Source organism: Serinus canaria, chromosome 4, assembly GCF_022539315.1.
Source record: "Serinus canaria isolate serCan28SL12 chromosome 4, serCan2020, whole genome shotgun sequence".
Lineage (NCBI taxonomy): Eukaryota > Metazoa > Chordata > Aves > Passeriformes > Fringillidae > Serinus > Serinus canaria.
The window spans coordinates 43,966,224-43,989,254 of NC_066317.1; the positions used below are offsets into that span (position 1 = coordinate 43,966,224).

At 37.9% G+C, this 23,031-nt stretch overlaps 2 protein-coding genes across 6 annotated transcripts in view; one reads left to right on the top strand and one right to left on the bottom strand.

Annotated features, from left to right (window-relative positions):
- Positions 1-771: 771 nt before the first annotated feature.
- Positions 772-19,187, top strand: AASDH (aminoadipate-semialdehyde dehydrogenase). 3 transcript variants are annotated; one of them, XM_009100562.4, is made up of 15 exons: positions 772-919; positions 1,228-1,540; positions 3,498-3,618; positions 4,312-4,646; positions 5,415-5,607; positions 7,911-8,152; positions 9,495-9,601; positions 10,058-10,230; positions 10,754-10,946; positions 11,435-11,553; positions 12,869-13,706; positions 14,814-14,977; positions 15,561-15,686; positions 16,890-17,021; positions 18,056-19,187. In XM_009100562.4, exons 2-15 carry the CDS (start codon positions 1,311-1,313, stop codon positions 18,452-18,454), a joined length of 3,372 nt encoding a protein of 1,123 aa, XP_009098810.2. In that variant the 5' UTR covers positions 772-919; positions 1,228-1,310; the 3' UTR covers positions 18,455-19,187. The 3 variants fall into 3 exon arrangements, with proteins under 3 accessions (XP_009098810.2, XP_018781905.2, XP_050829475.1); XM_018926360.3 differs by having other exon boundaries at positions 772-900; XM_050973518.1 differs by having other exon boundaries at positions 772-900; positions 1,252-1,540.
- A 260-nt stretch (positions 19,188-19,447) lies between these two features.
- CRACD (capping protein inhibiting regulator of actin dynamics) overlaps positions 19,448-23,031 on the bottom strand; it is a 69,088-nt gene continuing 65,504 nt past the window's right edge. For all 3 annotated transcript variants that reach the window (XM_050973516.1, XM_030239371.2, XM_018926352.3), the window contains exon 9: positions 19,448-22,262. In XM_050973516.1, coding sequence (XP_050829473.1) covers positions 22,102-22,262 — 161 coding nt within the window. In that variant the 3' untranslated portion in view covers positions 19,448-22,101. The remainder of the gene's footprint in view (positions 22,263-23,031) is intronic.

A 23,031-nucleotide genomic window follows, 5' to 3' on the forward strand; every position in this document is an offset into this window, starting at 1 on the left:
GAGCACCCTGGTCCAGTGAAAGGTGTCCCTGCTCGCAGCAGGTGTTGGAACTAGACGATTTTTAAGGTCCCTTCCAATCACTAATATTCCATGGTTCTATGACTTTGTGTCACTATATCACGCACGCAGCCCAGGGCAGTTCCGGTGCCCCCTTCCCCCAGCACGGCTCCCGCTGCCCTCACCCTCACTTCCCGCTGGCGGCCCTGAACCGTATCCAGGGGGAAGCGCAACCCCGGCTGCCGCGGTTCGCCCCGCCGGGAGCCGGGCATGGGCTGGCTCCAGGGGCCGCTCCAGAGGATAGTCCAGGGACTGCTGCAGGGACCGCTCCAGGGACGGCCCAGCATCCTGCCGCTCCCAGCACCGGGAAGGGCGGAGCGCCGCCCCGCAGCCCGGACGTGACATCTCCGCCCGCCCACGGCGGTCCCACAGGCAGGAAGGCCCGTACCACCTTCTGGGCCGGAGGGGGAGGACAGGCGGGGGCCGAGACGAGTGTACTGTGACCATGACGGGGGGAACGCTGCCCTTCGCCCGAGCCATCTGCATGTCTTTAGCCCCTTTCCCATGTCTGCCGGGGACAGCGGAGAAGGCTTTGGCGCACTCGCCCTTCCTCTCTCCCTCTCTCCTTCCCTCAGAAACAATAGCGCGTGGCTCTGGCGGAGCAGGCGCTTCTTATGGTACGCAAACGGCGCGACCGGCGCTGGCCAATGAGAGCACGGCATTACCGCGTCCCGCCAATCGGAGGCGCGGCCGCTGGCGGGCTGGGGCGGGGTCAGGAGGGCACCGGGAAGTGTGGCGGGCGGGAGTTGTCGGTCTGTGTTCGTCCCTTGTCCGACCCGTGTGGAAACGGTGTAACCTGAAAGAGGAGAGCGGGGGCCAAAGCCTGGATCTGTCCGGTCACCGGTTAGGCCTTGGCGGGAAGGTTCGCGGGGCAGAAACGGGCACCAGCACGAGCAGTGCCCCAAAAGTTCACGTGTTGGGGGTGTTTGCTTGTGAAGGAAGGATTCGTATTTCACAATTCCATTGAAAGGGTTACTAATTAATTAAGCTGTGTAAATGAAGTTATTAATTCAGTGATGCCCAGCTTTAAAAATAAAATTGTAACGGTGAGGAACAACTACCTCAGTACAAGTCAAGAATCCAGCTTTTGCAGTCTAAGGCTTGGTAGAGCTGTGTATTCTCTGCCGTGGATCTTATTTGTTCCTCTCCTTTCTTTCTGGTGGTGTTTAGTGTGCCGTTGTGGTCCGGCTGAAGCGTTGAAGTGAGGCGGTGCCCTGTGTGGTTCCTGCCGGGAGCGCGGCGATGCGGGCGCCATGAGGCTGCAGGAGCTGGTGGCGCGGGCGGCCGGCCTGCACCCGCACCGGGCCGCGGTGCGCTTCGATGGGTGCCGCGGGGAGCCCCCGGCCTCCCGCACCTACGCCACCGTGCTCGGGCTGGCCCTGGAGCTGACAGCTTTCCTTCAAAAGCACTGTGACCAACGGGGCAGATGTGAAATAGGCCTTTACTGCTCTCCAGGAATAAACCTGCCGTCTTGGATCTTAGGGTAATGGCTTGAATGCTTGCACTTTGTGTTGGTTTTTTAAGGGTTATTTCTGTTAAAGCAAAGTTTACAGTTTGTTTATATTTTTAATAACAAAAATGTTGTTGTAATAGCATAGTAGTGCCATCTCAGTGCTGGAGTCTTGCATCATTTAGAGAAAAAGATGGCAATATGACAATCATTTGAAAAGCATTGCTAAAATATTTCTGAATCTTAAGCCTTAAAGCTGTAAACAGTCTGTAACCGCATCCCTTCATTAAAAGTGATTTAACGTGTTTATAGAAATACAAAAAAATTAATGACCAGTATATTTATTCTGCTTGTTTAAAACTGGAAGAGATCTGACAGAAAATATCTATTGAGAAAAGGACTGTGCATGTTTTTTTTAATGAATGTTCTTGCTGGCTATAAAAAAAAAAGATGCTTTGAATGCAAATTCTATGTTTTAAGGTAAATGAACATACGTTTAATGTTCCATTACAAATATTACAGAAAGAAGTAATGAGCATTGTAACACTAAAGTGGTGTTGATTAACTGATGGCTAGGAAGTTGAAATGCTTGTGATCTCAACACTCATTTTAATCCATGAATTTTTAAAATTCTGCTTCTGCTGAGGGATTCTAATGTTTGTATCCTTTATATAGGTATCTTTTGTATTCCTAGCATTTATGATGGAATAGACAATCACAGGATCACTAGCCTATTTTTTTCAATTGATGAATGCAGCAGCAGTTGTGCTTCCTTGGGGCATGGCCTGTGTCGGTATCTTCCTGTTGTTCACACCTCATGTAAAATACCGAATGACACCAGAAGAGGTTCCACAGTGGAGTATAAGGATTTCTGTGGAGTGAGAAAGCAGAGCAATCATAAACCCCCCCACAAACACTGAGTAACTTTCTCACCAGTCGGGAAGTGCTTCTGCCCCAGTGCAGCAGGTTGCTCTGAGATGTTCTGCAGGCACCATCCCTGGAGGTGTTCAGAACCTGACTGGAGAAAGACCTGAACAACCTGGTCTGGTGTCACTGCTGGCTCTGCCTGAGCAGGAGGTGGAACTCGGCATCCTGATGTCCCTTGCTGTCTGATTTGTCCTGTATCCCAATGAACAGAGTGTAACAATTTTCTTTTGCTGTGTGAGGGGGATGGATGTGCTGGGGCTCTGATTCTTACCGCTGTCATTGTGAGTAGCTGGCGGCTGTGTGATGCAGGGCAGGCTTAAGTGCTTGCTGGCACAGTGGGACCGTGCGGGATGCTGGCCTTCCCACGTCTCCCTTCGGGACCTTGGCGCTACTGCAGGGACAAGCCACTTGCACAGAGAGGAAGTATAATAAATAAATTGTACGTACAGTACAGAACCCAACAGCAGAGCAGATGTGAGGATTTTTGGGGACGGTTCTTGCTTCAGTCGCCGCTCACTCGCTTTGGTTCTCGGGTGGTAGCGAGTTCAGCGCTTGTGGCTACCCGGAGTGCCGGGACTTGGAGTTCCTCCGCCCGCCTTGTAGGAAAGACATCCCACGGCCTGCGGAGATTTTCTTACGCTGCGTTCTTTGCACTCATAGGAAAGTGTTTTCAGCGTGCAGGCTTGTGTTGCTTTTTAGAATAAGTTTATACGTGTTGTAAGTGGGTAAATGGAAAGGTTATATTTCTGCTTCTAGTCAGTATGAGAAGGTTTTAAAATGTGATGCTGTTGATGTCAGTGATACCTATTGTCATCACTGACTTGCTTGGCCTGAAATAATATTGAAAGTTTTCATCTAGCTTTAATCTTTTGCCTTGCTGTAAAAGACCAAAAAGCAACACTGATTTTCATCCTACTTTGCTACCAACAAGATTGTTAAAAGTCATGTTATGACTACAATTTCTATTTCAGGCAGCTACAAAGGCATAAAAGAAATTTTAGCAAAATCTAAGAGGATTTTCTTTTTTTATAAAAATTGTTTTACAACATTTTTCTTTTATTAGAATCCTTCAAGTTCCAGCTGCCTATGCACCTATTGATCCAGATACACCACCAACCGTATCCACTTACTTCATGAAGAAAAGCAACCTTCAGTATGTTCTTGTTGAGAATGACAAAATAAATGTAAGTGTTCAGGCTTTTATAGGAAGCATTAAAGGGCAATTTAGACGTGTAGATATGCAAATTGAATTCTGTTTTAATAAGCTTGGATGGAGTACTTTGTTTTTTCATGGCAAAGGGTTGTCTTTCTTATTCAGAAAGGAACATCTTTAAAATCAAAAGTACAAAATGTTTCTCTGTTCTTCAAAACAATTGCCTTCTTTCCTGTTACACTGTTGTTCAGGCAGCCTTGTTGGGTACGGGTATTGGAAGACTTTTCCAGACTTGTTTCTTTATATATCAATGCTAAGAGTTGAAAATCTGCAGTAGTTAAAAAAGCTCCTGCATTTAATACTTGGGTTTCTCTTTGTCTAACTCATCCCAAATCTTAAACCCTCACTCATTGCAAAGAGAATAGACAAGTTACAATTCAGGTTCCTTGGTCTTCTGCAGCATTTTTTTCCATATATTTTCCATTTCCTTTTTCCATTTGCTCAGGTAACTATTTATTTTGCATTTATGAAGTTTGTGTTTACTCATATTTAATTTATAGAAATACATGAGCTTATAACTGTCTGATGTGTGTCCTCCTAAAGTAGAGGTATGAAGAATCACAGCTTGTTTGTATGAAATGCTGTTTTCTGTTTCATTGCATGCATGAAACAGCAGCCGTGCCTCCTGAGTTCCGCTGTTTGAATTGTTCATTTTCTCTTGCAGAAATTCCAGATGTCCCATGCTGGCTGGTTTTACCACAATTCCTCTGCCATAGAACATATTGGTTTAACTCTCTTCCAAATGAGCTCAAGCAACACTGATTTCAGTTCAGAAGTAGACAATAGGAAAAGTAAATGTGAACCTTTCAAAGCTGTGGGTAACTCACAGCCAGGAGTTTGCCCAGATCAAACCAAAGTAAAAACATCAGAAGCAGGATACATGGATGCTGGCCAGAAAGACACGTTAGCATATGTCTTGCATACATCAGGAACTACAGGGATCCCCAAAATAGTCAGAGTGCCTCATAAGTGTATAGTGCCTAATATTCAGCATCTTAAGTAAGTAAGTGTGGTTTTCAGTTTTCCTTTCAAATACTTTTACAAATTTTATGGTTTTAGGATTTTTTATAATTCTTCAGAGGAGTGTACATAGGGTTTTTTGCTGACACCACTTCACTTCTTCCTCCCTATCCACCTTTGTGGTTTTTTTGCTTTTAGTTTGAAGTAGAATCATATAACAGTTTGTTTCTATATCAGTATTATACTTAAATGGTGCTTTGCCTTCATTTTTGGGGGCTGTGCTTCAAATAGTGCACTGTTGCTCTAAGTTTGTACTATCTTCTGGCTTGTGGTTTAAAAGAAATAGACAATAAAATTAATCATTTGTTCACAGTTATATTTACTGTGTTCTGTAGTTCTTAATTCATAATTCCTTTTTAGGCTAGCCAGATATCTTCTGTTTCATTTCATATTTTAAAAAAATTATTATGGAAAATACAGTGTTTTTCCTGTCTTGTCTTTTCCTTTCTTCTTCTTTGTTTTTTCTTTCTTTATATTTATGCTTTTTTAATGAGCATCTGTTAGTTGAAATATGCCTTTCAGTGAACTCTGTTGGTGTGTAATATGGTAGGTATCTTCATAAAACATCATTAGTGAAATCAGCAGTTATAGTCCAGGAGCTCTTGCTCAAATTACACGTCTATGTATTTAGAGCCTTTCAGATCTGAGTTTTGCTAATGCATTTCTTTCACGCTTTCATTCTTTCAGTTGGGAAGGGTTTTTTGACTGCATGCAACAGATTTGTAATTCCTAGCTTTCTTATTTTAGATCTTTATTTGAGATCACGCAGGATGATGTGCTGTTCCTGGCATCTCCTCTGACATTTGACCCATCTGTGGTTGAATTGTTCTTGGCTCTGACAAGTGGAGCCTCTATTCTTATCGTACCAAACACCATTAAAATGATGCCTGTGGAGCTCTCTGCTGCTCTGTTTCACCACCACCACGTGACAGTGTTGCAGGTAGGCAAAATCTAAGTGTCTCCAGTGTCTTGCTTCTCATTTTTACTAATGGGTACTACTTTTTTGTCAGCCTAGAATCTAGTGTTAATAGGACAGGAGTGTTCTTGCTCAAAGGCAATAGCTATCGTTTTTGTTGTACACAAGCAGCTGTTAGCTGTCTAGAAAATTATCATTTGATCAAAACCTCAAACATTTTGTGATAGAAAACACCGAGCTGAAGATTATTTTAAGAAACCTTTACTTACTAAGAATTTAATTAATTATTCTGTTAATTAAACTTTTTGTTCTGAGGAATCTGGTAATAGAGTAAACCATTACAGACATTTAAAGCACTTCTTAATGGGCTTGATCTTGGAGTATTTTGTCGTAAACAGGTTTTAAGTTTTAATGTTAGTTTTTATGCTAACAGTACAACTAAACCAGTGCTATGTAGAGGGTGGTAAAATGTTTGTCATTTTTACAATAATGAGAACAACAATAATTGATTTCAGAGCAATACTTGCTGTTTTCATGTCACCTGCTTATGTGAGGCTTTATGCATCTCTTATGTCTTAAAATAGATTATCTCCTCTATGATTTCAATTTTAATAGTTTTAAAGTTTGCAAAATTTACTTGAAGCATCCAGCATGGCTGAATAAGCCTGGCCTGTACCTGTAGTCCTGTCCTGTTTCAGGACACTTGTCCTGTCACTTGCTACTTGGGAGAAGAGACCGACCCCCATCCGATTACACCCTCCTTTCAGGCAGTTGTAGAGAGCAAAAAGGTCACCCCTGAGCCTCCTTTTCTCCAGGCTAAACACCCCCAGCTCTCTCAGCTGCTCCTTGCAGGATTTGTGCTCCAGGCTCCTTTTTTTTTTTTTTTTTTTTTTTTGGGAAGAATGCTGATAGTTTGAGTTTGTAGGGTTTAAGATTAAGATTAATGAGTAGTTGGCTGAAGATTCCACAGCAGGAAAAAAATCCATTAGTTACAAATCTTTTGTAACTATTCTCTGCTCTTATTTTTATTTGTTAGGATTGCTATAAATGATTATCCTATGATACACAAGTTTCATGATCAGTTTAGCTCATTTGCTGTTAGAAAAAAATTTCTGAGATATTGGTCTCTATGACCAAGATCTTTTAAATGTCTTATAAGACCTTTAATGATATATTTGTTAACTGTTTTAAGCAGTAATAGAGAAAGGCAAAAATTCAAGAATGAAGATTTTTGATAAGACTTTCTAAGAAAAGTTTGATTTGTTTTTGTGGGTTTTTTTTTATCACTATCCTAATCTCTGAAGGAGGGGCTTCTCAGCTGAATTATTGACAAAAATGTTCTCCTTACAGCTTAACTGATGGATGAGTAATTTTATGATGTTTCTTAAAAAGTAGAAAGACATTACCTCCCCCATTGAAGTTTTTGAGCAGACTCAAGAAATTCAAAAATAATTATGGGGGAGGGAAGTGTAGAAATTTTTTGCACTTGTTTTGTTGCTAAAATTTCACTAATGTTAAAATTATCTGTTGAAAAAAAGATGGTCTTCATCTATTACTAGGAAAAAAAGAACTGGTAAGGAATAATCCCACTAATTTTCCAGTTTTCTTGCTAGAAAAGTAGGCAAGAATGAGAGTGAAATGTGCCTGGTAAAATGATTTACTGTTTTTTTTTCCTTTCAGTGAAAGGGCTCTACATCACCAGTGGTTTTCTAGAAATAGCTGAAAGGAAGCTGGTTTGGGTTTGGGGGATTTGGGTTTTATATCTTTTCCCCCTGCTTATTTTAGTGAAAGCTTTGAGAAAAACCCATTCTTGTAGACTGTTGTATTTGCTCTATAAATCAGGGCCAACCCAGAATCTGACATCGTAGGAATTTTTAGCGTTATGTAAGGTCTTTAAATGTTTTGTATGCACATTAATCAGATGTATAGGTTATATTTTTGCTGTAACATTCTGGAATGAAGGGAAAAAAGGCTCAAACAATAACATAGAAAGAATACTGTGTTGCTTTCTGTTTCCAAGTAATTAACAGAAGAACTGATGTGCATACACTTGAGGTAATAGCTGAGACAAAAAAGAGAGCCTATAACACACCTGAGTAAAGAAGAAGCTTTGCAGAACAACATAGATTTATGCTGATACTACTCATTAAAGGCCTTTTAAGGAAAAAAAATCTCACAAAACACCATTGTGATGATTGGTATGTTGTGATGGTTGGTATGTAGATGTTTTAAAGTACGTAATACAGCTATACACCAGAAGAGAGGTACAAATACACTGATAAAATGTAACAGGTCTTTCTCCCTTTTTTAAACTATGTATCATTCAGGCAACACCAACGCTTCTCAGGAGGTTTGGAGCTCACATTATTAAATCAAGAGTGTTGTCTGCAAATACTTCACTTCGTGTCTTAGCCCTTGGTGGTGAAGCATTTCCTGTACTGAGTCTCTTGAAAAGTTGGAAGCACAAGGAGAACAAAACAAGCATTTTTAATCTCTATGGTATTACTGAAGTGTCAAGCTGGGCCACTTGCTACAAGATTCCTGAGGAGGTTTTTAGTGCTGATTTTAGGTAGGAAAATTCACTGCTCTTAATGTCTTGGCATGTGAATGATGAAAATCACCAGAAATAGAACCTCACTCTGCTGTTACCAGGGCTACTGAGTCCTCATGAGTGTTTATACTGATAGAAGTTACATTTGGGGTTTATGTAGAAACAGACTAATCCATTGTCTCATGAGTCACTACAGCCCCCCCTCCCCTATTTTAGTAATGTGGGTGACAGAAATTTGTCCAAAGTGGCTCACCCAAGGTTTCACAGTAATTTAAACTTCAAGAAGTACTTTCTTTTCATCATTATCATTCTGTCATATTTCACTCAGTTTCTGACTTGTTTGGTTGTTTGGCGTTTTTTCTTCATATTATTTTATAGAGTCATGAAAGGTACTTCCCATTATCTCACTGTTTAACTTTCTCTCTGAAGTGTGTGATTGTTCCGTGCCATAATAATTATACATACAGTTTGAGCTAAATGTGTCCTACAAAATGGCGTGGTTTGCACAAATGATATGATATGTTAACCTGGTGCTTAAACTCTTGAAGACTAAAAATGGTGGATTGACGTGTTATTGCATTCTCATGTAAAACTAATTTTCTCTGAGTTCAAACAAAAAATGTAATACTTTAAAATAGAAATTGAACTGAAATCCATGCCAAAGTTATTTAAAGTAGCTTTAAGTTTTAAATTTTGAGTTTTGCTTTACTGAAGAAAATATATTATTCTATACTCCCACTCAGAAGTAGCTTCTATATTCAATAAATGATGTCCTGCATCTGCTTGAAGGGGCTGGAGAATGAAGGGAAAGGAAGGAGTTGGTCAGTAGTTCAAGAGAAGTCTATAATAGATACATGGCATTGAAATGACTGTTTCTTGTATTTCAGTTTTTTCTGAACTGAACGTTTTCTAAATCTTTTTCTGAACTTTTCTTAACTGTACTTATTAAAATAGAGTAAAAGCTCAAATTAGGCAGGAAAAAATGAGTTAGAAAGCAGTTACACATGCTTAGATTGGTTGACTTGATGCATGTTTCAATCTGGTAGACTTGAAAACTGAAATGATTGAGGTTCTCTCAGGGTATTTCAGGGTCTATTCAGGCCTTATTTTCTGTAGTTCTGTGGGGTCTTCTGGTATATATCAGTGACACCCATGCACACTGATAAGGTTTTTAATTTTTAATAAATTGATACCTTTTTAAAGAAGGTATCAATTTATTAAAATTTTGTAGAAAGAAGTCCCAAGAATCTTCCTTTGCTGTAATGCCAGTCTTTTAAAAAATACATGATACTGGTTTCTAGGGCAGTTGTTTTGTGTTCAGAAGAGAAAGACTTCTCCTGTTTCTCTCTAATATATTTAGAACAGATTTTCCTATACCTTTGGGATCACCGCTCCTTGGAACCAAAGTTGAGGTCAGAGATGCCAATGGATCTGCAGTTCTTGAAGGCGAGGGACAAATATTTATAGGTTATTTTATGTTTCTAATTCTTCTAAGATGCTGTTCTTAATTGATTGAGGTTTAATACTATATTGATTATTTTACTTGATATTTGCCTGTGATATATAGATTAATACAGCATTTTAAGTTCCAGTCGGGCTGGGAACTTTTTGATAGTATTTTAGGTTGTTGGAATGATGAACGGGAAATTACCATCATTTTATCTGCAGACTATCCCTTTGTTATATTGATTTCTTTTACCCTTCTTGTATTTTGACATTCTCAGCTGAAGTAATTTCTGTGTATTAACTGAATTAACTGCTTAGCCAAAATTGTATATTGCAGAAGTTTGAACATTGATAATAATATTTCAATATTTCTTATAATTTATGGTAAAGTTTAAAAGAATTTGATAAAACATTCTCTATAATTTTCATTTGCAGTTAGCTATTTTATATATATGACCACAACCTTTTTTTGTCCAGGTGGTGAAGAACGAGTCTGCTTTCTTGATGATGAAATAACTGTGCCACTGGGTACAATGAGAGAAACAGGGGATTTTGTAAGAGTGAGGGATGCAAAGTTGTTCTTCTTGGGTCGGAAGGACAATCAGATTAAACGTCACAGCAAACGTTTTAATATTGAGTATCTGCAGCAGGTAAGTGCTCACATCCGCAGAGTAGAGTATGCCACTATAAAAAGGCAGATATAAGAAACACATTGTTATCATCAGAAATGGGTATTTGCTTGTTTTCAGATGACTTTTAGGAGTCTAAAGGAATTTGGTGGGGGTATTATAAAAAAAATCTAGTCACATAATCTAGAGAGGATCTCTGAGTTATTGGGAATCTGTTTGATTGTATGTTTTCTTCCAGGAGAATTGAGAAATGCATAAACATCTGAAAAGTACTGAGTATAGCAATTGTTCTGCAAGACTGAGTGTCAGAGTCCTGGATTATATCTTTTTCATGGCTTTTTGGCAAATAATGCATATATCTCTGAGTTTATTTTCATGTGAAGTACAAATTTCAGCTACAAAAAAAGCTATTTCATAGGATGTTATGTAGGAATGTGAGAAAAATACAGTTTTTAAAGGTGTGTGGTTATTTCATTGTTTTTTGCTTCTTTTACTCTATTGATGAAATGCATCTCAAAACAAGACTAATGTTTTTTAATTACAGGTTGCTGAAGATCTTTGCCAAGTAGAAGCTTGTGCAGTTACCTGGTACCAACAGGAAAAACTTATCCTGTTTGTTTTACCCAAAGATGATTTTGAAGAGAGAGAAACATTTAAAGAACTCCAGAAGCGTCTACCAGCTTATGCAGTGCCTGATGAGATTGTAGTGATTCAAGCTTTGCCTTTAACATCACATGGTAAATGAAGCTATTAAGAACCCTTGCCACTTGTTTTAATTTTTTTATTGAGCAAAATCCAGTATCTGATTCATGCTTTTAGAATATGTATGTTAGATAAGTAATGCCTAGTAGGAAATAATGGCCATGTATTATTATGTTTTCTTGATGATGTTTTATTTGAGAGTCAAAGAGTAGTAGAAAAATCAATTTCATTTTAACACCGCACATTTCTTACCTCAGTTGCTCCTCTTGCAGTCTGCAACAGAACCCTCACTTCTGCTGAGGAAAAAGCAGGTCTTGAAGGTGGGATTCTGCGGGAGGGGTAGATTTTCAAAAACCTTACTGGTTTTCATGTAGTTGATCAACTGTGTAAAAAAATGCAGATGCAGTAGAGTATGAATAAGAAAATACATACGAGAATATAGTGATTATTTGGGCAGAGCAAGTTTTGAAAGTGCTAATACTAAACAAGCAATGAAAAAAATCGTCCTTTATTTTTCACAAAGGCAAAGTTGATATATCTGAACTGAACAAGATTTACCAGAACCATCTAAACTCCAGAAGGCGTGACAGTAAGCTGAGTGACGCAGAGGAATTGTGGGAAAGATTGCAGTATTTATGGAAGGTAGTATTTTGAGCTGCCTTTTTATCTTTGCAAGTGGATCATTATACATGTGTCAGGAATTAAACAGTTTTAAGAAGTATGACTAATGCAACCAGAACATTCCAGCTGCCTATAGATTTAAGCAGTACAGCTCTATCCTATTCAGTTAATACTTAAATATAGTTCCTCTGCAGTGGCCAAGAGAGAGTCATTTTTATTTCTCTATCAGATAAAACTGCAGGCTATGAGGTGTAAGCAATTAGCATAGAAAGAATGTTATGTCAGTAGCTTTTTGAATGCTGCTTCACATGCCAAAAGAAGAAATCACTAAAGAAAACAAGGAACTGGGACATGATAGCTTTGTAAAAAATTAGCTGCTGTGTTAGTAGTTTCTTATTTCTCAAGATAATTATAAATAAAAGAATCCTTTTTTTAAATAGATGGTGCAGTTGCACAACTGTCTCTTGGACTGCCTGTCTGGATTGTTTCTAAATTTCTGTGCTAAAGACTTGTTTTTCAAGGTATTGAAATATGATGCCAAACAGTATTACTTTGTTTTTCAAAGGTGGACTTACAAGTTTCACCTGAAAGTGGGATTAGCTGTGGCCTAGGACTCGAACAAGTAAATGTAGTGTATTTATTTGTCTGTGCCAATCCTTTTCACATTAATGAAGTGATAACCCAGGGGATTAGTTGTGTCCTAGATCCATTATGGACAGCAGAAGGTGGCTTCCAAAACCAAAGGGTTTGGATTTGACATCCAGACTTAATATCAAGGGAGTGTGGTGAGAGGCGACTCAGTTATTGCTGTTTGTTGTAGCAACAATGCCAAATGCAAAATCTTTCATGAACTGAAGGGCTTATAACTTCAAAAGTAGGTAGGTAAGTAGGTTACCTAAATAATTTAGAAGTAAAAAAGAACACTTTATATAAGCTTTGTTATTAAAATAAAGCACCTAAACTGATTTTATCAAAAGACATGTATGTTTTATCTGCAAAGTTGTCATTGATAAATAGTATTGAAAATGGCTGATCAATATATGGTACAATTCCCTTTAATTCCTTAGACTGAAGAATTGGAATTGAGCAAGGCATTTTGTAGTACAGAATTAGTATGTCCCTAATTCCTTGTTCCTCCCCAGTTCTTGTTCTGTCAGTCCCTCTGTTGGCACAACATTTTTCAATGATTTTTTGCAGAGTAGTGAATTTTCTCAGTTGTTCATTTTTAGCACGACTTCTAGGTGTTCAGGTGGATTCTACCCCACCTGAGGTTTTATGTGTGGGACATTTTATGGCACCTGTGGACTAATGCCTCTTTCCCTCTTTTTTTCTATAGTCTGTCCTTGGTCTTCAATGTGATTCCACTGGAATTTCTAAAGATGCAGTATTTCTGTACAGTGGTGGAGACTCCCTAAAGGCACTACGATTTTATGAAGAAATTGAGATGTCAGTAGGCAAAGCTGTGCCAGGACTCCTTGAAGTTATTCTCAGCCACTCAATTGAAGAGGTTTACAGACATATTCTTAAAATGCTGTTTGCAGATGAAGAACAATCAGTGAATCCTGATAATGCTGTGAAAAGAAAATTAGGAGGGAACAGTGGAGATGAATTCCATGGAAAATACATTAAACTGACATCTGAAAGAGGTCTTGAGATTGCTTCAAGATTAATTCCGTTTATTGCACTGAACAGAGGAAATAGTTTTTTCTCTATAAATTTCACCAAGTCTTCTGTGCAGCCCAAAAATACAGTACAGGTAGGAGTGGAACCACTACAGCAGCCCTCCTCTCTGCATTCCAAGATTCCAGGTGTAATGAAAAGCCATGTGCAAGGGTCTGAACTGGAGAACAGAATGTTAACACTTGAAAACAAGGCAAATAAAAATGACCATTCCTCTGTTCAGCAAATCCATGCAGAATGTAGTCATTCATCAGTGGCAGAGCTGGCATTGTGCGTGAGGTGGAAGTCAAACACAAGAAAATGTGTTGATGCATCACCACTGGTTATAATACAAGCTAAAGAAGAAGTATCTGCAGCTGTGTATATTGGCTCTCACTCCCATGCAATGCAGGCAATTGATCTAGATTTGGGAAAAATAAAGTGGGAGAAGACCCTTGGAGATCGTATTGAGTCTTCTGCCTGTGTATCCAAGTGTGGAAATTTCATTGTTGTTGGTATGTCTTTTGTTTCAGCCTTCATTTTCAGTTTCTTTTTCTGCTAAATACAAGATGAATGACAGAGAATCACGTTTCTTATCTCTGGTTGTACTCCATCCATCAACTTCCATATCTGCCTCAGAACTAATTTATTGCAAAATAGAAACAGAAGGAAGAAGCAATTTAAGTTTCCTGATAACTAGTGATGGACCTTATCTAACATAAACACTTGTGGTTTATTTCATCCCAGTTTATTAATAAGGAATAATCAATTGCTGCAGTTTCTTTTTTAGTGGTAGATTAAGGTGTGACATTTAAACTGTTGTTTTTGGGATTTTTTTGAAGTATAGAAAGGTAATGGAGTCTTAAAATGTCTTGGTAAATTGATAGAGTTAGAAATTAGTACATGGTACCTCATACTATTTTTACAGAGTTTAGTTATTTCATTTGACTCTTCTTCTTGGAAATGTAAAGAATGTGTTTGGAAAATTTTTTTGGTTTTGTCATATCTGTTGTCAGTGGAGTTGCCATTATTTATCTTGATGTTATCTTTTTAGCTAATATATCTATGTCACTGGTTAGCACAGATGGCCAAGTGGTGAAGTTTTTTAATGCAACTCTAATGTTGCATCTTTTTGTTTGTATTTTGATTGCTGTTCACTCTTGATCGTAAAATTGCATATTTCATTAACATGAAGGAGTTTCTATGATGACAGTTCAGTTTTCAATAGAAAATTTACGAATTTTATTCTTTTAACATCTTTGTTTTCAGAAACAAAACCTAGACAAAGAGGTAATTAAAAAAATTTGTGTTCTCCCTTTTCAGCAATTTACTGAAAATTGCTGAAATCTACTATTGCTACTGAAAAATTTGATAGAAAGGTAGTGAAATAAGTATATTCTAAATGTAACTCAGAAAAAACACACAGAACAATCATCTTTGACTATATCAGCAAAAACCTTTGAGCTAAAAACACAGGAGAAGTTTCTGAAAATATTTTGAAACTCTACCTTATGAATAATCTTACTACTTTCCAGCAGTGATGCAACTGGCAGCATAAGTCACACCACAAATGCAAATAATCATTATTCTTTTTTTCCCCCATCATGTTTTATTCCACATAGGTTGTTATGATGGCTTAGTGTACGTGCTTCAAAGTGCTGATGGAGAAATACACTGGACTTTTGTCACAGAAGACGCTGTGAAAAGCTCTGCAGTTGTAGACCCTTCCAGTGGGCTGGTCTACATTGGATCACATGACCAACATGTGTATGCTTTGGATATTTATGTAAGAACACTGACTCACTTTTACTTGTAGAGCAATAAATATCCAATTTAGACATTATTTATATTGCTCTAGAAGAAGTTCCACTGGTGTTAGTATTCTTAGGAGTCCACAATCACACTTCTGAAAGTTAGGCCTACTGTAAGTGGGGTTAGAATTATGTGACAGTAAACAGTTTTAGGGGTGTTCTCAGTTGGGGTTCTTGTGCTATTAGTCCTGGTTGAAACCAAATCTTAAGTTTCTTAGTTATGAAATTCTCCACAGGTGTTTCAGAATAGGGTGCCTAGCTAGAAATAGAACTGTGGTTTTCAGTCTTGCATTGTAAATGAGAAGACGGAGGCAGAAGGGAAATAAAAGGGGCAGATACTGCATTTTCATTAGCTGAATTTATTTTATTAACTGGAAGAGAAAGCCAATGGCACATGTGTTGCTGTCATGGTGTGTAGACTGTCTTCACTTCTTAACTAGTATTTGCTGAGTAAACACAGTACTTGATAATGTTTGACATTCAAAGGTCTTTGTAAACATGATGATCTCTAACTCCAATTGAAAAATTGTTTATTATTCTTTTTTCATGTACTTACAGAAAAAGGTGTGTATATGGAAGTTACACTGTGAAGGCGGAGCTGTGTTTTCATCTCCTTGTCTAAGTTCATTTCCACATCATCTCTATGTTGCTACGCTAGGAGGACTGTTACTGGCTGTTAACCCAGTATGTACCTTTGCTTACGTGTCTTTCAGCCAAGTGTATTTCTGAAGTTAAGATTGCTATTCTGATCAAAGGGAAAATGGTCATATGTTACCATGAAATATTTTTGACTTGGGGGCATTGTAATGATATACAAAGTTACCATAATACTTCCCATACTTCAGAAATCCACCTGGTGATAGGAGGACTGAAGTGATTGGTTGAATTCACATGCTGACCATAGGTCAAAGTTGCAGTCAGTTTCTTGTCATTCCCTTATCAGTAACCAGGTAGTGAGAGCAAGTTTATAGATTTATTTCCTGCCCCCTCCTCCTTTGACAGTAGTATTGGAAAAAAAATATACAGAAAGCAGAACAGAATGCAGAAATAAGCCCCTTCATTCTTCTTAACTGCTTCCCTCCCCATATTTAAGAGCTGTCCTTTTAATCTCAGTGTGCAGTTCTGTTCTTTGCACTGGGGAAATGGCATTCTTGATAGATGTGGAGCAATTTCATGGTTTTCTGAGGCATTGTTGGCTTACAGCTGGTCCTGCCTGATAAAAGGAGCAGGGACTAGAAGCAGCTGTTACTGTTTCTGTATTCACACAACACAGAGCATCAATCCTAATCATTTTTACCTTTTGCCCACTACAATTCTCCTCAGTAGTAACCAGTCTGCCATTAGAAAACCAGTGTGTGGTTTTGCAGCAAAAGTGTTTAAGAAAAGAAATTTTTTTATTCTGTAATCCACAGTAAGAGGTAACTGAGAAACCCACCTACAAGTAGTCTGTGCCTTCCTATTTTTGTGAATAATCTTAATTTCTGGAGAATGTGCAAGATACAGTAGGAATGCATTGTGACAGTCATAGACAGTGAGTTGCAAGATGCCATGGAGTATCAATATAACTTGATTCCAAAGTATCTCTGCTTCATTGGCCCTTGTCACATACTGAGCAGCTGGGAATGAAATAAAAAACTGAATCTGGCATTTATTACAACTACTGCTAATACACTTTTAATTATCATTATTACTTTGCCTATGGTGAGGAAGAAAATTAGGTTTTGATTACATTTTTGTTTTGTGTGGGTGTTATTGTTGTTTTGGTTTGGGGTTTGGCTTTTTATTCCACATTGTGTAAGGGCTGGGTCAGGCAGTGATGGAAGGGTTGTTTTGTGCTGTTTCTTATAGTTGTGTTAAGCATCAGATATTCCATGCTGCCATTTACAGGTTACAGGAAATAAGATTTGGAAAAGTGACCTTGGAAAACCACTCTTCTCCTCTCCTCACTGCAATGAGACCTACATCTGTGTTGGGTGTGTGGATGGAAACTTATATTGTTACACTCATTCTGGAGAAAAGGTAAAAGTGTTGTTAGGTTTTTATGTCCATCACAAAACCCTGAATATGATACTTTATTAGGACTGTTTTCTGAGGCTTAATGATTGACACATACCTTTTTGTGAACCAAATAAAAGTTCTTGTTGTTAGAGATGAGAAAGTAGAAAAACTTTTTGCCTAGAATAGTCCATGGAAAAATCACAAACTCAAGTTGCCTGATGCAGTAAGAGAATTTCTAGTTCAGACCTTATACCCAAAGTAAATTGTCAAGATTAGTGCCAGCAAATGAAATTATTTCTTGTGGAGCTTTCCAAGCAGGCTTAAGGTATCTCTTCTATAAGATGATGGTTATTCAGAAGTCTAGGTTTCTTAGAATTTTTATGCTTTTGTCAAAAAACTGCCAAATCATAATTCCTGTAAAATATGTGTTAGCCTTCACCTTGAATTAAGTGAGAGTATTTTTTTAGTTCCTCAGAAATAATTGTAGTTTGTATGTGGTGGTAAAACAACTGACACCATTCATTTGTTAGCCTGAGATGCAGTATTTACAGCAATTCCTGAGCCTTTTCTCATTATGAAATACAAGTTAGTCCATCCGTGCACTGCTCTCTGCTTGCAGCAGTGTTGCTGACCTGATACTCTCTTGAGGAGGGATCTGCACATTGTTAGCATAAGCAGAGGAAATCTATATTCCAAAAGGAATATATGCCTTTCTGGCAAAGAATGACATATTAACAGGATTCTTGATGTTCATTAGTAATTGTACAACAGCCCAAGAATATTCTTTTCCCAAACTGGCCACTTTTATGTGGGCCTCATGAAAGGCAGTAACTCTTCCCTCTTCCACATCTATTTTATGAGACTTTTATTGCTTACTGTAACTCTGTGTAAAACCTTATTTATAATTTGACAAAGATTTACCAGCCCTCACTGAAATCGAGTATGCTTTTGAACTGAAATGCTCTGCTATCAACGAGTCTATTAAAAATTATAGTTGCTGTAAAACTGACAATGTAAAAAACCTTTGATAATGAGTTGTTATGTTCTTTCTGTAGGTTTGGCAATTTTCCACTAATGGGCCAGTGTTTTCATCTCCATGCCTCTCAAGTTTAACTAAGCAAGAAATATTTTTTGGCTCTCACGACTGCTTTATCTACTGCTGTAACATGGAGGGTAATTTACTGTGGAAATTTGAAGCCACTTCAAGTGTATATGGAACACCATTCATTTTCCAAAGTGATGACTTAAATAACAAAATTCTCTTGGCAGCAGTATCTACAGATGGCAAAGTGTGGATCCTGAATGCCAAGAGTGGAACAGCAGAAGGAGTAGATAAGCTTCCAGGCGAGGTTTTCTCTTCGCCTGTAGTATGGGGAACAAAGCTTGTTGTTGGCTGTAGAAATGATTATGTTTATTGTCTAGATCTGTATATAGCAGGGAAAAGTAACAGCTAAGATGTTAGGCTGCTTCCTTGTTATTGTTTACATTTGTAAACTAAGAGCTCACAGGTGCTCTCTACCCCTCTGCCTATTTTGCTGCAGGCAAGAGATGCTCCTTGCAGGCTGATCAGGTGGGCTTTTGCGTCAGGCAGTGTCCAGGGATGGAGAGAGGATGGCTGCTCAGCACCTTGCCAGAGAGGGGACAAAGTGTGTAAGGTGCCACATTCCACAGCTTGGATAGCAGGCTTATCTCCAAGGGAGGAGTGTATTGCTTTCTCTCAGTCCCTCCTCGCCTGTGCCTGGCTCTTCCTTGCACCAGACTAGTGTTTGTCTGTCTGTCAAGATTTCTGTGCCAGGCAAGCTAGCCCAAGTCCTTTTTTGAATCTAACTTTATCTGATTTCTGGGGACATAGCCTGAATTTCATATACCTGGAAGGAGCAACCTGTTTACTACAGTTTGTACAAACAGAATAGTTCATCTTTTGTGGACATAGGCCTGTCATGGTTTAATTAATGTAGCGTATGCTTAAACTCCATTGAAGTCAGTAGGAGTTGGCTCTTGTATTCTAAAGTGGAAATAACTCTATGAATATTTATTAAATTTCAATGACAGGAACAGTATGGGTTCCACGATGCAGTGTGCACTGCTCAAATTAACCACTGTCAAATAATTTTTTTAAGATATTTGAATGAATGCTGTTTACATAGTTTTCACAAGAACTATTAATAAAAGCTTGTGTAAATTGTGTTTTGTGTTCTTTAACACCTTAGAAATAAGTACCAGTGGTCTTGGTGATACAAATCAAGTACAGTGGCACAAGTACACTTCACTGAGAGCATTTCCTAAGAGTCTTCTAAAAGAAGTGTAGTAGAAACTCTTATCTTACTTACTGTCATCTACTTTGAATCCTGTGTGGCATGTAGTACAGTTGTAGCACTTTAAAAACTTCTATTTGTAAGGCAAACCTGAACTACATGATTAGGAAAATGAGACACAGAGGACATGTATCAATGATTAGATAAGTTTGACCAGGTTATAGTTTAATAAGATTTAAAATGACAGTATAATAAACAATTGCACTTTAAAACATTTGAAAAATTAAAAAAGTACACAACAAATACCCCACAATTATACATCTTGTAGTTTTTATACATTACTATATGAACATAGAGGTTAATCATATATAACCTTGTCAAAAGAAATGGTATTTTGTGTTTGTATAAGTTACAAAAAATTGAGACAATATACTACATAGTGGTTTATTCGGCTCTTAAAACATTTTTGCTGTTTTAAACTGGGTAGTAGTGTTTTGGGTTTATTTTTACAGATTTCCAATACTTTATCAGAAACGGCTGCAACAAAGCTAAAGCAAAGTAAAACTTCACTTCATTGGTATTTAGTGCAAATCTTTGTTAATTTAACATGAAATGTTACTGTTGCACATGTACGCTTTAGAAATGTTTCCATCAAGTACTGTACATAATACAGTTTCCATTGTTACACTAGATACCTTTATGGTTGGAAAAAACTCTGCTTTGAAGCTTTAGCTTAGGACCATCCTTAATGAAAGCTCTATTCTATGTGCTATAAATGGATTGTATTGGAAAATTGCATCCTTATGTCATGCACAATAGCACCTAATTTTGCTATGCTTTTCAGAATATCATTATCTTTAATCCTGATTTACTTCACCTTCTCTGTATTTCTACCTGGCTTCCCCTCCCAATAAATAATTGTAAAGATGGATTTCAGGCAGTTTAGTTATTACATATCCATACTGCAGGCAAAAAAACATGGAAAAATATAAATTTAACTTTAAGATGCACTAATTCCAGGTGCTAGCAGAGCAAAAGGAATTAGAGGGCCAATTCTTTCTTCGGATATTGAAGGCGTTAAGTTGGGTGTTTTTCCCAAGCATTTGAGAGCAGCATTGTCTCATTTCTGCTTAAAACATATTACTTATGTTCCTGGTAAAGGTTACTTTAGAGATTTTGGTTTTAAATATGAAACTGAGCAAAACTGATGGCTTAAGACACCAAGAAAGCCCATCTTGCTGCTACACATGTACTTGATCTAACACATCCATTGTGTTTGTGCTACTGTAACCATGATACTGAGCCTGTTTTCTCTTGGGTGGGAAAGGCTGTACTTGCCAATGATTTTTGCTGAAACTCCTTTTTGATTCTGGGAACAGAGTGTACAACAGGTTTCATTCTGTTTCCTGTGTAGTTTAAAATGCTGTTTCTCATGCTGCTTACAGCAGTTTGGCTAAAACACTTCCATGAAGCATATGTTGTATCATTCTATAATGATGTAATTTCTTTTCCTGAAAATGTCTCCCTTTATGATGTTGTAGGCCTAAAGTTTCCTTTGAGCCTTATGGTTGTAAGAAGGAGACTTTCAAAATTTTTTAAAGTCTTCCTTGTAAAAGAAACTCAGTTGATTTATTTAATAGGGTGACATTTTAAAATTCAGGCCTGGAGATTTCTGTGGGATGTTGAGGATAGTGACCTTTTTATTCCATTTATGGATTTTATCCTTTTTTTGTAAGAGGGAGGGGGTGGACATCTCTATTTTAGTTGTGTGAAGTAATAAAGTGTTCAACTGCCACACCAGATACCTGAGATGGGGTAAGTAAACTTCTTTTTGAAGTGTTCTGGCTATATTGGTCAAAGTACAGGAAGTTATCTGAACTGCCTGAAGTTGCATGTGGAGAAAAATCAGGAAGAATGCAGAGTTAAAACTCCTAAAACTCTCACTGACTTACCTCTCAGTTAACTTCAGTTCTGCCAGTCCTACTCCTGTGGGAACTTCCTGAGACATATTCTACAGGAATTTGCATTCGCACAGGAACAGTTTAATTCCAGTCAATTGATTTAAATTGTAATGCACAATCACTGTCTCTATGCAGCATAAATATGGCCAAACACAAACAGTGATGCACCCAAATGATAGAAGAAACAGTGAATCCCTGACTTCTTTCTGAGAGCTTAATGACATTTGTTTAAAAATTGTGGCTTTTTAAGTAGGATTGTTTTGTTCTTAGAAGTGAGGGCATATAGATGTAGTGTATTAATCCTATGATTAAAGAAATTACCTCAGCATTTGGATGGTACCATCACTTAGCATTTGCATGTGGAATAGTGTATCCTGAAGCTCTTCCTTAGGGAAAAAGCTTTAAAATAGCAGGCAGAACTGAGAGTTCATACAATTTAACATGTTTAAATAAATTATGACTCAAGAGAAGGAAACATGCATCTTTCCTTAATTTCAGCAATGAAGTTCTGAAAAAATTTCTGAGATCTCAGACATAGAGATCTAAAATTCCAGAACTGAATACCAACAGAATTTAAGAAGCGTCTGAACTCTTATTCTATTCTGGCCCTTATTATGATACCTGCTATAATTTACATCCAGTATCTGAGTCCTCTCTAAGTTTTTGAGAGAGTCTGGCTGTTAGATTTTAACCATGACCTCCTTTAGCTATTTGTCAAAGCAATGAATATATGACTTGAGTAGACTTTACAGTGAGCTAGAGCAAAATGGTAATCATTCAGTTTTCAGTCCTTCCAATACATGCATTTTCAGTTTTGTCATGTAAAAAGCAGAATAAATAAAAGAAAGCAATTAATAGTCAGCATCAGAGATGAAACTTTACAGTTTACTTTATGATCTGTGGACAGTCACTCCAGGCTTTTGCTTTCCTCTTGGCTAACGCAAGCCAGGCTGGTTCTGTTGACACTGGGTTAGCATCAGGTGTAGAGAATCTCTTGGCCACCTCCTTTGTCACTGGGGTTGATGGAACAGAATCTGAAATTTCCACTATTTTATAGATAGGGAGAGGAAAAAAAAAAAACAAACAACATTAGTTGAATTCTGTGCTTTGTTGCAGGATTCTAGAGATTTCACTTTTATGTGAAGATATTCTAACACTAGATATTTATTTCTAACATTTTCAGTTAAATCTTACTGTATTAGCAAAATAATCAAGTTAGGAAGATTTCCTTTTACAGAGGTGACTCCAAGTAATCTAGCTCACAAAAACAGGGACAAAATTTTCAGTCCTTGTGATATCCAAAGGAAATATTTCGAATTTGCTAGTCTTCCTCTTTAAATAAACCATTTTAATAACATCTGCACCATAACAAACAATGGGAAATAAAGCTAGGGATCTTCTTCTCTTTGGTAATGCAGCTGCTGCATGCATGTAAACCAAATGTATTCAGTAGTATTTAGATTCCCTCTTCAGAGAAGAAGGTGATCCTATAGCTTCCTGCCTCAATTAACCCTGCCCAAGAGACTGTCCTGAAAAAGAAACCTGCTTTCCCCACTGGCTCTTTGCCACATTTTCTTCCAAGTAGTATAAGACAAACAGCTGTCTCCATAAGAAAATATGTTTAATAAACAAATTATTTCTAAGAAGCAACTTCACAGAGCAGAACCATGGACGTATTGTAGAGGTCAAATGGGAAAATAAATTCTGAGACGGTGAATGCTCTCAAAGGCAACCTGAATAGAAATGAGTCCTGTCTCAAAGAAATGGAGTAACTCTAAAAATCTTAGTTACAAAATAACTCCTCACTCAACCTCC

Bases quoted from the DNA above. Each gene is read 5' to 3' on its own strand.
- AASDH (XM_009100562.4), top strand. From the start codon at position 1,311: ATGAGGCTGCAGGAGCTGGTGGCGCGGGCGGCCGGCCTGCACCCGCAC. The intron at 1,541-3,497 runs GTAATGGCTTGA...TTCTTTTATTAG, and splicing joins CTGCCGTCTTGGATCTTAGG to AATCCTTCAAGTTCCAGCTG. The intron at 10,947-11,434 runs GTAAATGAAGCT...TTTTTCACAAAG, and splicing joins TTTGCCTTTAACATCACATG to GCAAAGTTGATATATCTGAA.